Source organism: Tigriopus californicus, chromosome 5 (genome assembly GCF_007210705.1).
Source record: "Tigriopus californicus strain San Diego chromosome 5, Tcal_SD_v2.1, whole genome shotgun sequence".
Classification (NCBI taxonomy): domain Eukaryota; kingdom Metazoa; phylum Arthropoda; class Copepoda; order Harpacticoida; family Harpacticidae; genus Tigriopus; species Tigriopus californicus.
Window position 1 is genome coordinate 2989985 of NC_081444.1, and position 17202 is coordinate 3007186.

The 17202-nt window shown below is 40.1% G+C and overlaps 1 protein-coding gene across 2 annotated transcripts; it reads right to left on the reverse strand.

Annotated features, from left to right (window-relative positions):
• Positions 1-9333: 9333 nt before the first annotated feature.
• LOC131880670 (uronyl 2-sulfotransferase-like) lies at positions 9334-15377 on the reverse strand. 2 transcript variants are annotated; one of them, XM_059227353.1, is made up of 6 exons: positions 15284-15377; positions 11308-11410; positions 10964-11242; positions 10546-10863; positions 9755-9938; positions 9334-9544 (listed from the first exon to the last, which is right to left on the reverse strand). In XM_059227353.1, exons 2-6 carry the CDS (start codon positions 11407-11409, stop codon positions 9414-9416), a joined length of 1014 nt encoding a protein of 337 aa, XP_059083336.1. In that variant the 5' UTR covers position 11410; positions 15284-15377; the 3' UTR covers positions 9334-9413. The 2 variants fall into 2 exon arrangements, with proteins under 2 accessions (XP_059083336.1, XP_059083337.1); XM_059227354.1 differs by lacking the exon at positions 15284-15377 and adding an exon at positions 12898-12966.
• Between the last annotated feature and the right edge of the window lie 1825 nt (positions 15378-17202).

Below are 17202 nucleotides of genomic sequence, written 5' to 3' on the forward strand. Positions count from 1 at the left end.
CTATGACATCAACTTAAAACCACTGAAAACTAATATTCAAGTCGGAGGAGTAAGAAAAGCACGCCCGCCATTCAAGGCGTCAGCTGGCCACAACCAACTAACCAAAAACACCAACTGTTGAGAAAGAACTGGTAATTGAAATTATATTGTTATGTTTATGAATGAGACAATCTATTTGGTTTTTTTTTGCGCTATTGTCGCTCTTTTCTTTCATGAGCATGTGGAACCATTGAATGTTGCCTTGAAAGGAAAATCGAGTTTGGAGGAAAACAGTTTTTGACGAGAAGATCTATGTATACATAAATTGTGAGATGTGATCTGCTTTTTGAAAAGCTCTTACTTTCGAGTCATGTTTTGACATTGCCCAGTATGAAAATCTACTCGCACCCTTAGTGACATATCTCTAAACCAGGTAATTTTCAAACACTAACCCCAAGGAAGAGTTTTGAAGCTAAATTTAGGCTATATCGCGAGAAATGTTCTTCATCGATGCCACGATAGCACTTTTTGTAATAGACCTTCCATCTTTCAGGTAAATGGTCTCACTTATGAAATATAAACCTATAATGTTAAAGCTCTCTCTTTGGATGGAAATTGGCCGCATTGTTTTCCCCCCTCAAGAAGCAAAAAATAGCGTTTGGGTCAAAGACAATGAAATTGTGTTGCCATCAAAATTAGTACACAATATTGGCAAATTAAAAAAGACGTGCATCAACAATACAATCTTCAATGCTTTTACCGTTGTGCATAGAACCATTTGAGTCCTTCTTATTAGACTTTCAGTGGACCGGATACCCTGAATCACGAAGAACTTATAGAAATATGGACTACGAACGAGCTTCCCGCCAAATCGGCCCGCTCTTGGTCATAACGACTCTGAGCCGTTTTTCGAATTGAAATAATAAATTAAGAAACGTACAGGGTGGCTACAAAAAATGGTCCCAAGCTTTTGAAGGTGTATAACTTTGATCTGCATAAACCAATCCATCCCAAAATGTATTTAAATTCCTTGGGCTTTCTTACAAACCAAAGTAAAAAAAATGCCTCTTAGAAAAGTCCATGGGCTACGATGGATGCCACAGTTAAGCATGCTATTGCTTTTAAAGGGCAAACTGTCTGAAAATGACATAATCAAACAACTCGGTGTGAACCGAAAGTTCATCTGGAGGTGCAAGAAACGCATTAAAGAGAATGTTGGTGCATCCCGGCGTCCAGGATTGGGCAAAAAAAATCGCCGATTTTTCGGATTCGAGACGGCGTCAAAATTAATCAGCACGTATATATGAACTCTCTGAAGAATGAGGTGATCCCCTGGCTACAATCAACATTCCCTTACCAAGAGGTTTGCTTTACGCAAGATTCTGCACCTACCCATGGAGCCAACAGAGCTCAATTTTTCTGCAAAGAAACTTTTCCATACTTTTGGACCAAGGAAATGTGGCCTCCTTCTTCATCAGATCTGAATCCCCTGTACTTTGCCATGTAGGGAATGGTCGAGAAGGATGCCAATGCTCGTGCAAAAAGATATAAAGATGACCTTGTGATGGCAATTGATCAAGCTTGGAGCAAAATCCCGGAGGATGTCGTTCGTGCCAACTGCGCATCAGTCTGTGACAGATTATCCAAAGTAATAAGGCCAAAAGGATCAGTTTTTGAATGAATTTTCTTATATGTTATTATAAACACTCTAATGTTTGGCATCAAATTGCCTTTTGAATAAATTGAAAGGAGAATGTACCTAACAATGGTTATTTTCTGTGGGACCGTTTTTTCCAGCCACCCTGTAGATCTTTTCAATTCAAGGGAAGTCAGTTTTATATTGTTTTCATGTAAAGTGGTTTGTTTCAAGATTATATGTATGTATCTTGGGCTCGATTAATGGGTGAAGTTAGTAAAACGAGTATATCGAGTCCCGGGACTCCCTTAAGCCGTAAGGCTGGTTTTCAAGGGGATCCTGAATAAAGCTGAGCCTCGTGACCTACTCCCTCGTCACCGTTCAGGCTGGTGAGAAAATTCGATGGCAGTTGTCCAGTTGCAACCTAACGACATAGCTATCGGTCGATTCGATGTTTAAGGATTAGCTCGCATGACGTCCACATGAAAAGCAATGTAATTTGTTGCACATAGTTGCATATCTTGAGGTGATTGCCTTCGACAGGTTATCAGTCCATTGTTTTGTCGAGTCATTGGTTATGAAGGTTCTTTACGTTTAAGTTATATTCATTCCAAGTTTTAGCAAGCATGAAGTTTGGCAAGTGTCGCTGCCACGCCAGTTTGAGGAATGGCAGATCGAAAACGAAAACTTCCCCTCTCCTGACTTTGTATTTGATTTGATTAACTATGTTAGGGTGCATCTCTCGAAAGCTAGAGAACATGAATCGTAGTTGGTTGATAATTACAATATCTTGTATCTGCATTAAGAATATTCAGCCTTCTAAAAATATCACTAGAATGGGCCGAGCGCCTTACTCATACGATCCATCGGACTGCACTTTTCTGAACGCTCTCAAGGCTTTTGAGAGCGGGTGAGTGGCCGATGTATTCTATTCGGACATTAGGCAAGCACTGGTACCAGCAAACAAACTTGCTTGCCAATGCCAGCGATGGAAAATTGGCGTTTCAAATGGGTTTTAACGCAGCTGATCTTTCCTCATATAGCAATGTGAAAGAAGGGTCAGCTTCTCGAAAAGAAAACGTGTTTGAAGCCTCAAACTTGCATCACTGACACTGGTACCAGTAAACAAACGAAACTGCCAGAGCTTGCCTAAACCTCCCCATACCGTACTCTAGTTTACTCCGTGTCAGGGCATTGTACAAAAGATGTCGGATTTTTGCTGGCCATTAAAAAAAGTAAACATTTGTTGCCGGACTGAGATGCCTAGTTGTTTGATATGGTCGTTTCAATTTAATTTGTCATGAATTCTTAGTCCAAGAAGTTTCAGGGATTTTTCAGGAGTTATGTTGCCAAAAGCTTTTGTAGATGACCAAGAGTAGACCGAAAATTTGAATTCTATGTAATGGTAATGTTTACTACATAAGGTTGGACATCTCTCCTGAGTTACCTATGCATTGTTTTGGGCTCAAATTTAACCAAGCTCATATATTCTACAAGATCTTGTGGTCGTATCGAATGCTCATTTGGAATAAAGTGAACGGTTTAGGAGATAAGATATTCTTGCTTCCGTTCGCAGTCCATATCTGTTGAAGTCCCTGTCTGGATGTAACTAACATATACTTATGATAGCACTTGCGTCATAAGATGTCACACTGTATCAAGACTTTGACCTCTCAAAAACAAAGTTTAAGCATTTTGACACAATAAATACACCACGTGCTCTTCAAGTTGACCTTTCAAATCCATAACGGACAAAATTACGAACATTTTTTTTATTCTAATCAAATATTGACCTAGGATGCTCAATGGTTTTGAAGCAACAAAGTGTTTTCCTTTTCAATCATTACTTTAAGAATCAAGCATGTGAAATTGGTGGAATATCACAGACGTAAAATATTTGGTGGAACAATAAGCAATATACGAATTTTGAAGACATTACATATTCATTCAAGACAGTATGCGTTGGATGGTGAATACATAACATTTGCAAATCCGATTTTGATGCACCACCGACTCTTCTAAACTTGAGAACAAAAATATTTTTCATACATTGCTCCCTCTACTACTCATCAATAAAAAAATCATACGTTGGTTGTGATCTGTTTTGGGCTTTGAAATCAGACTTGGGCAAATTCTTGAACCTAGATGCTTTTGAGATTCTGGCTCCTATTTTACTCTTGCTCTTGGTCTTCAAATTGATTTGAAGTGTGAGATAAGTAGCACCCCAATAATCAAAGTCCCCTTTCTCTTACTTCAAACATTGCAAAGGAGTCTAATGAATGCTTGAAGTCCTTCCTTTTAGTCATTACAGGTTCCAACCTCATTTTAGCACGGTGATCCAGTAGAGAAAGCTTATTCTACAAGTCATTGACACATTACAAGGTCACGAATCACAAGGCCTTGGACAAGGTAGATCATGAAGTTTTGCATTAGAGGCTCTATGAGATAGGCATCCAAGGCAAGGTGCTGATTTGATTAAAAAGCTTCATATATGGTAGGAAGCAATTGGTTACGGTGGAGGAATCCCTTAGTGATAAACGTACATAAAGTCGAGTCAGGTGTCCTACTGAGCTCTATTACAGGTCTTCTCCATTTCATCACATTCATTTTTCCACTTTAGAAGCTCAGTAGTAATGTCTTCCAATGCTTTGTCCCAACCCAGGTTTTTGAGTCCTTTACTGTGACTGGAGTGGCCTATGATGCTTTTGAAAGCAACTACGAACCCTCTAGAATCCAGATTAGCTACAACTATGAACATCTTCATTGTTTAATATTTTTCCCGCGAGTTATCTTAGAAAATATGTAGTCGTTGATTCGAGAGCATCTTGTAAGTCAGACTTGAACAAGTTTTTAATCATGTTTCTGACCATGATTCCAGCTCAACCCTTTATCTAACGGATGACCAGCTCTGTCAACTCCAATTCGTAGGTGCTTTGGAGTTCCAAAGTTACCCTGACAAGTCATAAAGTAAGGTTGAATTTGAGCCAAAGGGTTGAAAATGGCTCTGATTAACTTTCATGGGTATAAATACCATGGATAGAATTAACAGGGTTACATCTGACTGACGCAGAGATTACAATTGGCTAGTTTGTTGGAAGATTGCGCGAGGATCCCGCAATAAATGCATGTGGCGCCATTAGGCTTCTAAAGGGGGTGGCGTTCTCTAAGAACAACTATGATACAGAGAAGATAGGTTGAGACAAATGTTCCATTTAGATTCTGTTCTGAAATGATAACTGATATTAGGTGAAGGAAACCTCACTAAGGCTGGTTTAGTATAGATCTATTTCTAGTTTCAATTTGATTCTTGATTCATTCTTAGAGGGAAATGTCAAATGTTTGATTGAAATAATCAAAATGTGGTAGGTTAGATGAATACAATGTGGTTTAAACATTATTTTACTTTGTAATCTTCCAAGCTCAAACAAAATTTAACCTGTCTAATCTAGTCCTAGAATCATTAAAGGCATAGTTATGCCCGATTTTTTTAGGGTTACAGGATGGGCAGGAATAAAGTCAATTTCCCTTGTAGCAGTTTCTACTATCAAATCAGTAGGAGCGAATCTTGACAAAGCCACAATGAGGTCCCCACTAAGCAGAAAAAGTAAACTAGACCTTGCGAGTGATTATGTATAACGTCGTGTTGTCCTCCCATGCCAATGGTGATCGAATATGAAGTACTTTACATTGTATTTTTGATTGCATTTTTATAAATGTTTCGGTCTTGCATATCACCCAAAATTGGGATGAAAGAGGGAAGCCAGAGTTATGAAAGATGACTAGATCGAATCACCATGTGGGCGGCTGGTATCGAGTCTGAATCATTTTCGCATTCTCATAAAACGCAATGGCTGTATAAAATTAGAAACTTGAAATACCAAAAAGAGGATTCACAAGTCAGACCAGAATTTGGAAAATTTGGAGTACCTCTTCAAATTTCTTTATTTCTGTGCAATAGCATGCTATTACTATTATTTTAGCCCTTTTTCGAAGACTTTCCTGGTCATGTTTCCAGATCCTTTTATGAAATTGCTTCGAGATTAAACAACTTGGACATTAAAATGCACTTAAGGTGGTGTGGTATTCTATGACTTCACTCGGGTTTCCCTTCTCCTCATGGATTTCTGTGAAAAGCGATAGCTGAAACTAGGAAAACAAAATATACTACTTCTCGTTGCTCATGATCCAATATCACGCCCGCGTTACATGGCGCAGTGTTAGCCTCCGAACCACGCCCCACTTTACTTCACGTTTACGTTCACCAACCCCTTTACAACCCTTTGAACAAGCAAGCTCGTCGAACTCACCGTTGTTGCACTTCGTCACGTCCGACGGTCAGAGTTCAAAATGGGTTTGAAAGAGCAAGCGAACAATCGAAAAGCAGAGATCACGAAGAAATTAAATCTTATTCGCGACTTGGACAAGCCCGGAGCGGAGGTCAGCCGCTTGTGGCGTCTCTTGAGCGAGGTGGAAACAAAATTGGACGAGATGATGGACATTTACGATAATATCGCAGCAGACCAGACACTGGAGGCTGAAGAAAAGGCCATCCGCAGGGACAAGGTCAAAGCTACAGACGAATACTCCGCCAAAATCACCGAAGTCGCAGAGCTTTTGATGGCACATGAGAGGGCCTCCGTTTCTTCTTCCTCTACATCTCCCTCTTCGACCACACAGACTCGCTCGGAAGACAGACATCACTTTAAACCAGTGTCAGATATAAAACCGCTTGTTCATGTTGTCCTCAGAATCTGAGCCCCTTGAAATGAGAATCTGGTCTGAAAAATTTCGAGCTTATTATCAGGCATCTCACACCGAGGTATTTAGCCTTGAAGGCCAAAAATCACTTTTTGAAAATTTCCTCACCAGCGATCTCTGCGTCGTTATTGAGGACGAGATTGGTAAGGCCGCCTCCGTCAACGCATGTTACATCGTACTGGAGAAGCATTTCCTCGACCTAAAGCCTCTTTTTACACGTCGTCTAACACTGTTCCGTATGAAGAAAAACCAACGACCGTTCAAAGATTTCGTGGCCGATTTGAAGAGAAGAGCTCTTGAGCCGGAACTTTCCTCCATCACCGCGGCCCAACTGATGTTTTTTCTGACAATGACAGGCTGCCGTGATGAGAAAATACTCGTTTCCAAACTACGAGAATTAAAAGACCCAGAAATGAACGATTTGCTCGAAAAGGTAGCATAACACGAGGGCATACTAAAGGATGTTGGGACACTCACTTCAACAATAACAATACGCACCCACACGCCCCTTTCAGCCGCAAACATTTTAGCAACAATGGCTGCAAACTGCGAAGGATGTGGCCAACCACACCAACGCGAAGCATGTCCGTTCCGTGACCGACCTTACTACGCGTGCGATAAGGTCGGACATATTAAACAATTGTGTCGCCAACGCAGCCCATCGAGTAACTCTGTTAACCGTGGACGCCCAAGGGAGAGAGGACGCCGAGGTTCACCTGGAGTACGATATGATGGCGAAACCAGTCGTTCACCATCAATGGCAAGATTAAACACTGTTCACCCATGTTCCTTGTCTAAAATGGACACAATCAAATTGATTAGATTTGACCAAGAGGGTAACAAGTTCGCAATCGAGGCTTTACCTGACTCAGGTGCTTCACGGACCGGACTGCCGCCATCCGCATGCCCGAAGAATACTACCCTTACTACTTCACACACAACGTTGAGCGCAACCAACGACACACCTCTAACAAACTGGGGCAGATTTGACTTCAAGTGTTGAATTGCGGAAGGACCAATTGCCACGGTCTCTGCAGTTGTCTCTCCCGACATTACACTACCGTTAGCGGGGAAAAGGGACTTGATGGCCTTGCACATCTTACCTTGGGATATCCCGTCTATTCACCATTGTGAGACCACCATCGCGTCAGTCCACGAAACGGATTGCCCGAAGGACAACGTCTAAAATGGTCTAAACCCAGACCAGGTTAAGGAAATTGGAAAAGTGTTTGAAAGAATTGAAGGAATGGTACCTGAGGATCTCGATTGGATTCGTAGCCTCCTTCTTGACTCGACAGATGTGATGGTATCTCGGGGACACGGTCGGAGCCATGAGTGGAGGACCCATGAAAATCGAATTGGATGAAAATAAAGATTTCAAGCCCTATCACGTTACCACCCCACGCTCTATCCCAATAAATTATGAGGGCCCTGCTTCCGACCTTTTTCAGGAGATGATTCACGCAAGAATGATGACGCGGTGCACTGAACCCACGGAGTGGTGCGCACCTGCCCATTTTGTTCCAAAAGCAAACGACAAGGTTAGACATGTAATCGACTATAGGAAGCTCAATCAGGCGACAAAACGACACGTTCATCCATTTTCCTCTGTGCCTGACCTCATGCGCCAGATCCTACCGGAGAGTAAATGGTTCGCTAAATTAGATGCCGTGCACGGATATTTCCAGATTCCGCTGGACGAAGAGTCTTCATACCTTTGCGCTTTCTTACTACCGGATGGGAAATACCGCCATTTTTTTACCGCCACTCCTATGGGTTGGAAGGGAAGCGGTGATATTTTTAGTCTCCTTACTGATTTGGCGCAAGAGGAGCTGAAACAAAAAAATGGATAGTCAAATTGTTGATGACATTAGATGCCGTGCACGGATATATCCAGATTCCGCTGGACGAAGAGTCTTCATACCTTTGCGCTTTCTTACTACCGGATGGGAAATACCGCCATTTTTTTTACCGCCACTCCTATGGGTTGGAAGGGAAGCGGTGATGGTTTTAGACTCCGTGCTGATTTGGCGCCCGAGGAGCTGAAACAAAAAAAAAGGATAGCTAAAATTGTTGATGACATTTGTGTACAAGCCACAACTTTCCCTGAACTGCTTAACAGACGACTCGCAATTGTCATCGTGAAATGCCGGAGGAATGGCATTAAGATATCCATCAACAACGAAGTTCGAGATTGGACAGGAGGTCAAATTTGCGGGTTTCGTTGTGTCTGCAAACGGAATGAAGTCCGATCCAAAGACGTTGAGTGCGATGAGCTGCTTCCCCACACTAAAATGCGTGACAGATCTGAGATCTTTCCTAGGACTTGCGAATCAACTTGGGACTTTCATTCCCGATCTTCAAAATTCAACAGTTAAAATGCGTGAAGTGTTGAAGAAAACCTGCGCAGGGTTATGGTTACCTGAACCACCTGTACGCTTAATCTCAAAGTTTGAAGCTGAAAGTATTTTAAGAATTTGACTGAGTAGGAAGACATTTCTTGTTATTCACAAATTTCGGCTTTTCTGACGGCGTCCCGATTGGAGCCCAAATGGGTGAAGCATATACAAGATGTGGTTGAACAATCGGCTTGTACAGAGTTAGCATCGTGATGCTATCTTTGGACTTTAGCGTGCGATATATCCAACCACACATTTGAAAAGCTTTGCCCACGTTCAACTGGATATGCTCATCGAACTTTCCATTATCTTGGAGGAATACACCTAAATCTTTCATAGATGAGTCCTGCTCAATATCTTTACCTCCATTATCTACGAGTGGAGTATTGAAAGGAGTTGACCCAAATGTCATTGAGCGGAATTTCAACCCGTTCAGGGCCATATTACTCTCAGCAACCCAAGAGTAGATTATTTCTAGGTCCTTTGCAAGGCAAGTGGAATCTTGGCCATTCCTACCAGAAACTAACTTTGCATTGTCGGCATAAGAAGAGAGACTGGCCGTAATACTAAGCTTTTGAAGCGGGGCAATGAATATTATAAAAAGGATATTTACAGTTTCGTAAGAAAAAATATAGAAATGTTTAATTCCTCGAAAAAAATGTCGCTTTCACGAACTCATATAAGTCATATTCCAAAGCTAGATTGCTTTTTAGAATCTCTGTCGTTGTTTCATTGATTTGAGTTGGCCTGGGAGTTTTGTTTTTCTGTGGAACTGAAATCAAAAGGAGAACGGCAGTTAGATAACTATTATCAACGACAATGAAGTTTGGCGATTTTCTGTGTGCATTGCTTTTTAGCATTTTTGAAGTATCTCAAAATCAGCCACGATTAGCTATATGAAATGTAAATCTGTTAAAATTTGTATGAGTGATCTAATCACAAAATCGACATCAAACTTCACGAAGTCAGTCAAATCACCAACCTGTCTGTTTCGATATGTCTCGTAATAATTGGGGAACGTTCCTTTCCATAATCTTCAGGCTTTGTTGAATATCCTCTAAGACACACACCATCGAGAAGTGCTCCAAAACATTTGCTTTAGCTTTTTCCAAAGCCCACCGAGATCCGTGACGGGAACATTCGGGATCATAGCCACATAAATAAGTCTGCATGGAGTTAATGAAGGAACTTTAACTCCAGATGATGAAAGGGAAGGCTTTAAGTTGTCCTAATGACCCTCTCTGTGTTACAAGTAATTGCTGGGATATTTATTTAGTCACTACAAATTGACTTTGAAGGCCTCTCCTGAGTTCCATAAGCTAGGTTTGGGCCTAGATTTGGTCACGCTGATTGACTTGGCAAAATGATTTGAACGTAACTTTTTGCCTTAAACTGGCTGTAGTAAAAAACTCAAGTTCTCTGTCGGACTCGAGTATTTTGCCGGACTTTAGTCCGAACTAGGCGAGGCTGGCCAAAAGTCAAAAATCAAAGGACTAGTACGAGTCCGACTTTTGCCCGACTCTTAAGATTATTTCAGCACTTGAGCTTGTAAAGATATTTGAGCTTTTGAATATCACTCTAAGACGACTGAACATTTGGCCAGAGCCAGCCAGTGTGAAAATTTTTCAATTTTTTCCAAATGGTTGAATACATTTCCTCTCAGGTTAATATATGTGTGAATCTTTGTTAGCTCATATTCATTTTAAATTTTAGTCTATTGGTGGCGAGGCATCCTTGTAATATCTTATCCTGAAATCCTTTTACGTCACTCACAATAGGGGAAGGCTCGTATTCTTGTCCAGGTTTCAGATAACATTCAGGTAAGCCTTGGCTAACACAATAATCCAGACTCATATTACGCCATTTCTCAGCTTCCAAAACTCCTCGTTTCTTCAATAAAGTTTGATAATCTGGCCGTTCTCGTCTTCGCACATAATTGTACCGAGAAATAAACCTTTCCAATGGATCACGGACTTGGGATATCCAAATTGGTGGTGTTCCATTGAATGCTCGGAAGTCAATGAACCGGATGTGCGCCAAAAATGCTTCCTTTTCATTTGGGCGAGAAAAATAGCCCTTGACGAAAAACTCCTACAAATAGATATTTAACCATTTTGAGAATACGACCCATTGGCTCAATTCATCTTCATCATGCAACTCTCAAAAATTTGAGCTATATTTTGAAAATTACCTGATCTTTCTGCGTTGAGATCCACCGAAATCTCGGATTGCTCATGATATTTACGTTAGTGCGTCGAAATATTTCTTCCATTAAAAAGGCTATAGTTGATGAACCCGTTTTTGGAACTCGAGCAAATACCAAGTGGTTTGGATTGCGTTTGAACTCAGATTGGATTGAACGAGCTTCCAGGCCCTTTCGATCAAGCTCACGCATTGTTCTCAGGGGTAAAGATATGCTTCCAATATCAGGAACATTGATGTAAGGATCCATAACTATACCATGATCCCTCTGTATTTAGATAAAATCCCTTTTTGATGAGACAAAGAATGCAATGAAAAGGATAGATAGCTTACTGATATTTGATGCTCTGGAAGTTTGGTATAGTTCCAGGCAAAGAGAAAAATCAAGAAGCCGCTGATTGGGACAAAGACTAGTCTCAGCCATGGCCGCCTCATTCTGAAATAGTTCGGAGGTAGTTTTCTATGAAGTTGTGGTGTCTTTTTCCTTCCTCAGTCTAATCAGAAGCTAATTTGCACAAGAGCAAAATTTGAGGCTATTTTGCAATAGACATGAGCCAATTGGATCCTCAAATTCTTTACAAGCTGGACCCACCTAAAAGAAAGAATAGTGACAAATCATGCAAAGTGACAAATTTCCGTTGTGCAACAGTATTTATCTTTTCAACATAATGTGTATTCTGTAAACTTTAATTATTGAAAACTTGCATTCGCTTCAGGTACATTAGTTTGTTATTGTAAACTGTTGAAACACCAATCATAAAAACAACCTTGTTCTGTTCTCTGGTAAACAAAAACCAAACTTCTACTTAAATTCAATATAGTCATTTCTGATGAGTTCCTACCAATTTTACAATTGGCAGTCAAAGTATTTAAGTCAGTGTTTGATGGCATTGGAAAAATGAGAACAATAACAACCCATGATCCTTTTGAGGTAACCCAGAAATTAGGTTTGAAAACACCACCTAGGGCCGTAGTTACAGCATTTGTTTATTGAGAAACAAAGGAACTGATATAAATGCCTCAACCTCTGCATCATCTTTTGTGACAGTTGCTCCATTTTGAGTATCATTTTCTTTTCTCTGAATACAATGTTGCCGTACCATGTTAAACTTTCTGATTGACCCCAAAGTTGACTTTTCAGCTCACCATTCAGCCCACTTGATATTCGTTTTATTAGTGCCCTATGACAAGAAAATCCTGCTAATGAATGAAAATGTTTGATCTGTAGCATAATCATTGTAATTCTTCATTCCAACACCAAAAAGCAGTAATAAAAGCTTTTCAATAATAAATTGTCCCTCAGAGCTCTGAATGAATATGCTAGCTTGTCTTCTCCTTGGAAAGTAGTGGTCTCTTTTTAAGCAATTAGACAAAAAGTTTGCCTGTTTGTTAATTAACGCCAGAAACTGACATAGTAAAGTGCACCAACCAAACCATGCCTAAGCGCCAAAAAAGCTAAATAATCAATAAAAATGAGTACTTCAGAAGCAAAACCCACTTCCTGTTTGCAGATACTTAGCTCTAACAAATTCATTGAAAAACTAGTGCGCTCAGAAGTATAATTTTAAAAAATAAAGGAATATTATTCAATTATTTCAATATGGTCATCATTTGGTATGAAAATTTGCTTGCTTTTTTGACTGCAAGAATGTGCTTTATCTGTTTTGTGAGTTGATTTCTGTTTCTAACTTGCAGCAGTTATTAGAAGATGGTTTGGTAGAATTACTCCTTTGATCTAATGACCTTTAAAGCCTTAAAGGTCAATGAACAATGCCTGTTCAGCATGTGCAAGTGATCTTAATGTAACCTCGTTGATAGTTTGATGCCACTGAATGAATATTGTTTTTGAGAACACCTGACTCTAAGAGAGCTATATGGTGCTACATGCATTTACTGAAGGATCATCTCGCTGTAACTAGTTACCTGTATACTCTGTGTCAAATTGACCCTGTTACTTTTCTCCATATTATGCATGCAAACATGCATGACATTGAAGTAGCAGCTGCATGATGATATCAGCACAAATTTTGGGAGGTCACTGGCGCACTTTTCAAAACAGAAGAAGCACTAAAAACTAGTGATGGGATCAAATCAAGTTTCAAACTCAAGGTTGCCAGAAAATGTGAAAAGTGAAAGCACTCACCTATTGCATCGCAACGCAATAACTTAGCTTTGAGCAATAAAGGAACCCTGGTTTGACGGGACAAAATTCAGGGTTACTTTTTGAGGCTGACTATCGGGTGTCAAAGATTTCACCAGTAGTGTCACAGGTCATTGAAAATGTAAATTCGGAACCCTGATCGCAACCTCCCGTGATCATTAATTTGATCCCCATCAGTACTAAAAACCAAGATACAGGTTTCAATATTAGGCAAAAAACGTTTCTAAGTTTTCGAACAGTTTTTTGTAAAAGTAGAATTTTTAAAATATTGAACATAAGTCAAAAAAAGGGTATTTTATGCATGTTGAAGAGTAAAAATGTGACTAAAAATTGGAAAATGCAATGAAACATGAACCATTCCTGTGCTCGGCAAAATAACTGGAACCTAATTCAGTCCTTTAACAAAGAATTTTAAGGCCTCCAAAGTATGAATGACCTCTCCAAACTTGAGATGACGTCACCTTCCTTTCCTGTTTCAATGTACCAATATAGAGCCAAAATAAAGTACTTTTTTAAGTTCTGGTACCAATTGCTCTAAGGAGTTCAAAAGGTTTGTAAAAGGGATTAACTAGGGCAGCAATGAGTAGGGTCGGGCAAAATGTGCAAAACAGCAAAGCCTTTTAGAGACAAAACTGTGCAAATGCAAAAATAAGTGATAGCTCTAAGGAGTTCAAAAGGTTTGTAAAAGGTCGAACAAGTCCAAAGATGTTTCATTAGGATCATTGAGGATATGAGAGAGCTCTCGTATTGGGAGACACTAAAAAGTTGAGACTGTACCGTGTTCAGAGAAGGTACGAAAGGTATCCAATATTAAACGTCTTCAAAAGCATCCATGAGCTTTGTCCCAAACCGGGATTTAGGGTCATTTGTAGCGACCGTAGAGGCTTAATGTGCGTTTTGAGAGCACCTTCAAGCCCTTGAGAATCCAGGCTAGTTCGAATAATGAAGTCCACTTCTCTGGTCCACATCTTTCCCGGGCTCCTTCATTGTTTAATTTACTTCCCTCTAATACTCGTGGCGAATACGTGGGCCTTGTTGATCCAGTAGCATCTTTCAAGTCAGAGTTGGACAAATTTCTAGATGGCATTCCAGATCAACCCTACATCCAAGAACTAGCTGGGTCTGCCAACTTGAACTCGTTGGTACTTAGGTAGACCTTATATTATATAAAGTTTGAAAGGTAATAAATAGACGAATTATAACCTTTCATTTTAATAGTACTGGGGATTACATTCCCTGTAGCGGTTAGAAAAGCCCGTGAAAAAACAAACCAAAAAACCCTATGAGATCATTTTGGGATTAACTAGGGTAGCAATGAGTAGGGTCGGGCAAAATGTGCAAAACAGCAAAGCCTTTTAGAGACAAAACTGAGCAAATGCAAAAATAAGCGTAATGGTGCAAGAAAAGGTGCAAATGAAAGAAAAAAACGAGTGTTGCCTCAATTTTTGGGACCATATTTTCTTATGATATCAAGGAATGCTTTCCTTTGCTTATTTTTTGGTTTTTTTTCAGCAGTACACCATTGATCTAACTGAAGAAAAATTGGAATGTTTTGAGAAGTTAGTTTGCCAAGAGGAAGTAAGGAAAGCAGCTAAGGTGCGTTATGGGGCAGTTTATTCAAAAGCCCCTGATTTGCGTGTCTATTTGGACTTGAAATATGTCTCTTTTCTTTTCTGTTTTCACTTGTTTCTCAACCATGATGTGCTGGTCATGATAATAATGGGGTGAAGTATGTTTGGCCCGCAGAATCTAATAATTGATGTCAACAATTCAAAATTCAGCTTTTCATGTCTATGTTTTGCCGACAGATTCTGATTTCAAACTTGGAAATCAATTCTAACGCCAAGAAAGCTCTGATTTCAACCAAAACAGCATTTTTCGACCATATATGCAAACACGTGCAAAATAAAAGTGAAACGGTGAAAATAAAGTTGAAAAGTGCAAATGTGTAATAAACTGGTCTTTACTGACAAAAAATCTTTTTACACAATTTGCCCGTCCCTAACTATGAGACATCAAGTTCCCTGCGATCTAAACCAGAGAGGGTTCAGTTGATTTTAAATAAAAGGATGAATAGTGTCCAATGATCAAATACCTACGTGGAAACAAAATCAAAGACGTCCATTCTCTATTCTTGCCATTGCTTACCCTTGCTTAATTTTTAAAACACGATTTACAACCAATATTGTAGTAACGTCGGTGTCTTCCCAATGTTGATGTGGTCTGTGTTGTTATATTCTAGTCACCGATATCAATTTACATTTACCATCGCTCATGCTCCCACCATCGTACTCGCCATAGACATTTTCCCTTATTATAAATACCTCCACAACAGAACAATAAATATCTAACCAACAGCCACCATCCGGTAATCATATATGGCACAGCCGGTAGTAGCCGCCTCCAAGCGGAAGAACCTTCCCCAGACGACTGAGGACGCCAATGCGGAGCTTGGGCCCAGAAGAGACGTGATGCATGCGGAAGGCCCGTGGTTGCAGTGACCCCCGCCCGTGGGTGCAGCGGAAGGTCCGTGGATGCAGCGGTGACTGGGCCAGGTCGACCGTGGGGTGTCCGAGGTGCTGGGGGAGACATCAATGCCTGGATGGTTGGGGAGGACCGGTGGACGTGGTGATCCGGATGGAGGATGGATCGTAGTCAAACCAATAACATCTAGTCAATCCTCCTAGTCCAAATCAATCGACTCTAGTCAATTAGTATACATCATTTATTTATAATGTTCATGTTCACATAGTCAATTGTCGCAATTCTCTAGTCATTCCAACCAAATACCCTCTGTGATATTTTGTGCTGTCCCCCCCCGGTTGTCAGACCTGCTGACTGTCTTAAGAATGATCAAGATTCCAGTAGCCTAGTAAAGGGCAAAGCTCAAATGTATTATTACACGGTGCCCAAATCCATTAATTTAGAAAAATGGAAGAGGGGAGCAAAATGTTATTTCTTAATGAATAAAGCAAGACCGGGGCTTTTAGAAGATAGTAAGCTGGAATTGTGTCACTGTTCATTTTTGGGCTTAATTTATGTTTAAAAAGTTACTATTTTCCAACGGAAGACAGACTTCCTCAAGCTATCCCTATTCAGCTTATTTTTCAGACCCGCCATTCAAAACATCCTCCAAGATGTACTTTCAAGTGGCAAATGAAAAAAGTTGACATGAGTTATTAGCTAGGCATATTGCCTGGAAATGTAACTTGAATCGTAATATTTTGATCACCATGGGTTGAAAATGATTTATTCTTTATATCATTTTTGGCTCAGTCACAATTGTGAAAGCTCGTTTTTTGACCTCAATGTACCCAAAGCGGTATAACTGGACGACCTTGGAGATCGAGGAACAACAATCAACTAGTCAGATTTTCTCTTTGAAGTTCGTGTTCAAAAATGTTCCTGCCGGCCATCCGTCTATTATGACCAAGGACTTCAGTTTAAAAGTATTCTACATTCCCATGTGATACTTGCTTGCACACACATGTGACTGAAGTTCAACCAGTGCTCCCTGATACAAACAATTCATGGTTGGATTTCCAATATTTGATCATTTTCACACTTTCACAATTGTGACTGAGCCAAAAATGATGTAAAGAATAAATCATTGTCAACCCATGGTGATCAAAATATTACGATTCAAGTTACATTTCCAGGCAATATGCCTAGCTAATAACTCATGTCAACTTTTTTCATTTGCCACTTGAAAGTACATCTTGGAGGATGTTTCAAATGGCGGGTCTGAAAAATAAGCTGAATAGGGATAGCTTGAGGAAGTCTGTCTTCCATTGGAAAATAGTAACTTTTTAAACATAAATTAAGCCCAAAAATGAACAGTGACACAATTCCAGCTTACTATCTTCTAATAGCCCCGGTCTTGCTTTATTCATTATGCAATATCATTTTGCTCCCCTCTTCCATTTTTCTAAATTAATGGATTTGGGCACCGTGATTACATTACTGAGAGTATTATGACCCTTAACTGAAGGCAATTCACCCCAATGACATTAGGCGACCGATGTCACCCAGTCCAAACGAAAAGGAGAAGGGGGATGGTAGATTGT

Excerpts from the sequence above, each read along its gene's own strand:
- LOC131880670 (XM_059227353.1), bottom strand. The coding sequence starts at position 11,409 with ATGAGGCGGCCATGGCTGAGACTAGTCTTTGTCCCAATCAGCGGCTTC. Across the intron at positions 11,243-11,307 it reads TTCCAGAGCATCAAATATCA|AGGGATCATGGTATAGTTAT; the intron begins GTAAGCTATCTA and ends ATCTAAATACAG. Across the intron at positions 9,939-10,545 it reads AATACGAGCCTTCCCCTATT|ACTTATTTATGTGGCTATGA; the intron begins GTGAGTGACGTA and ends AACTCCATGCAG.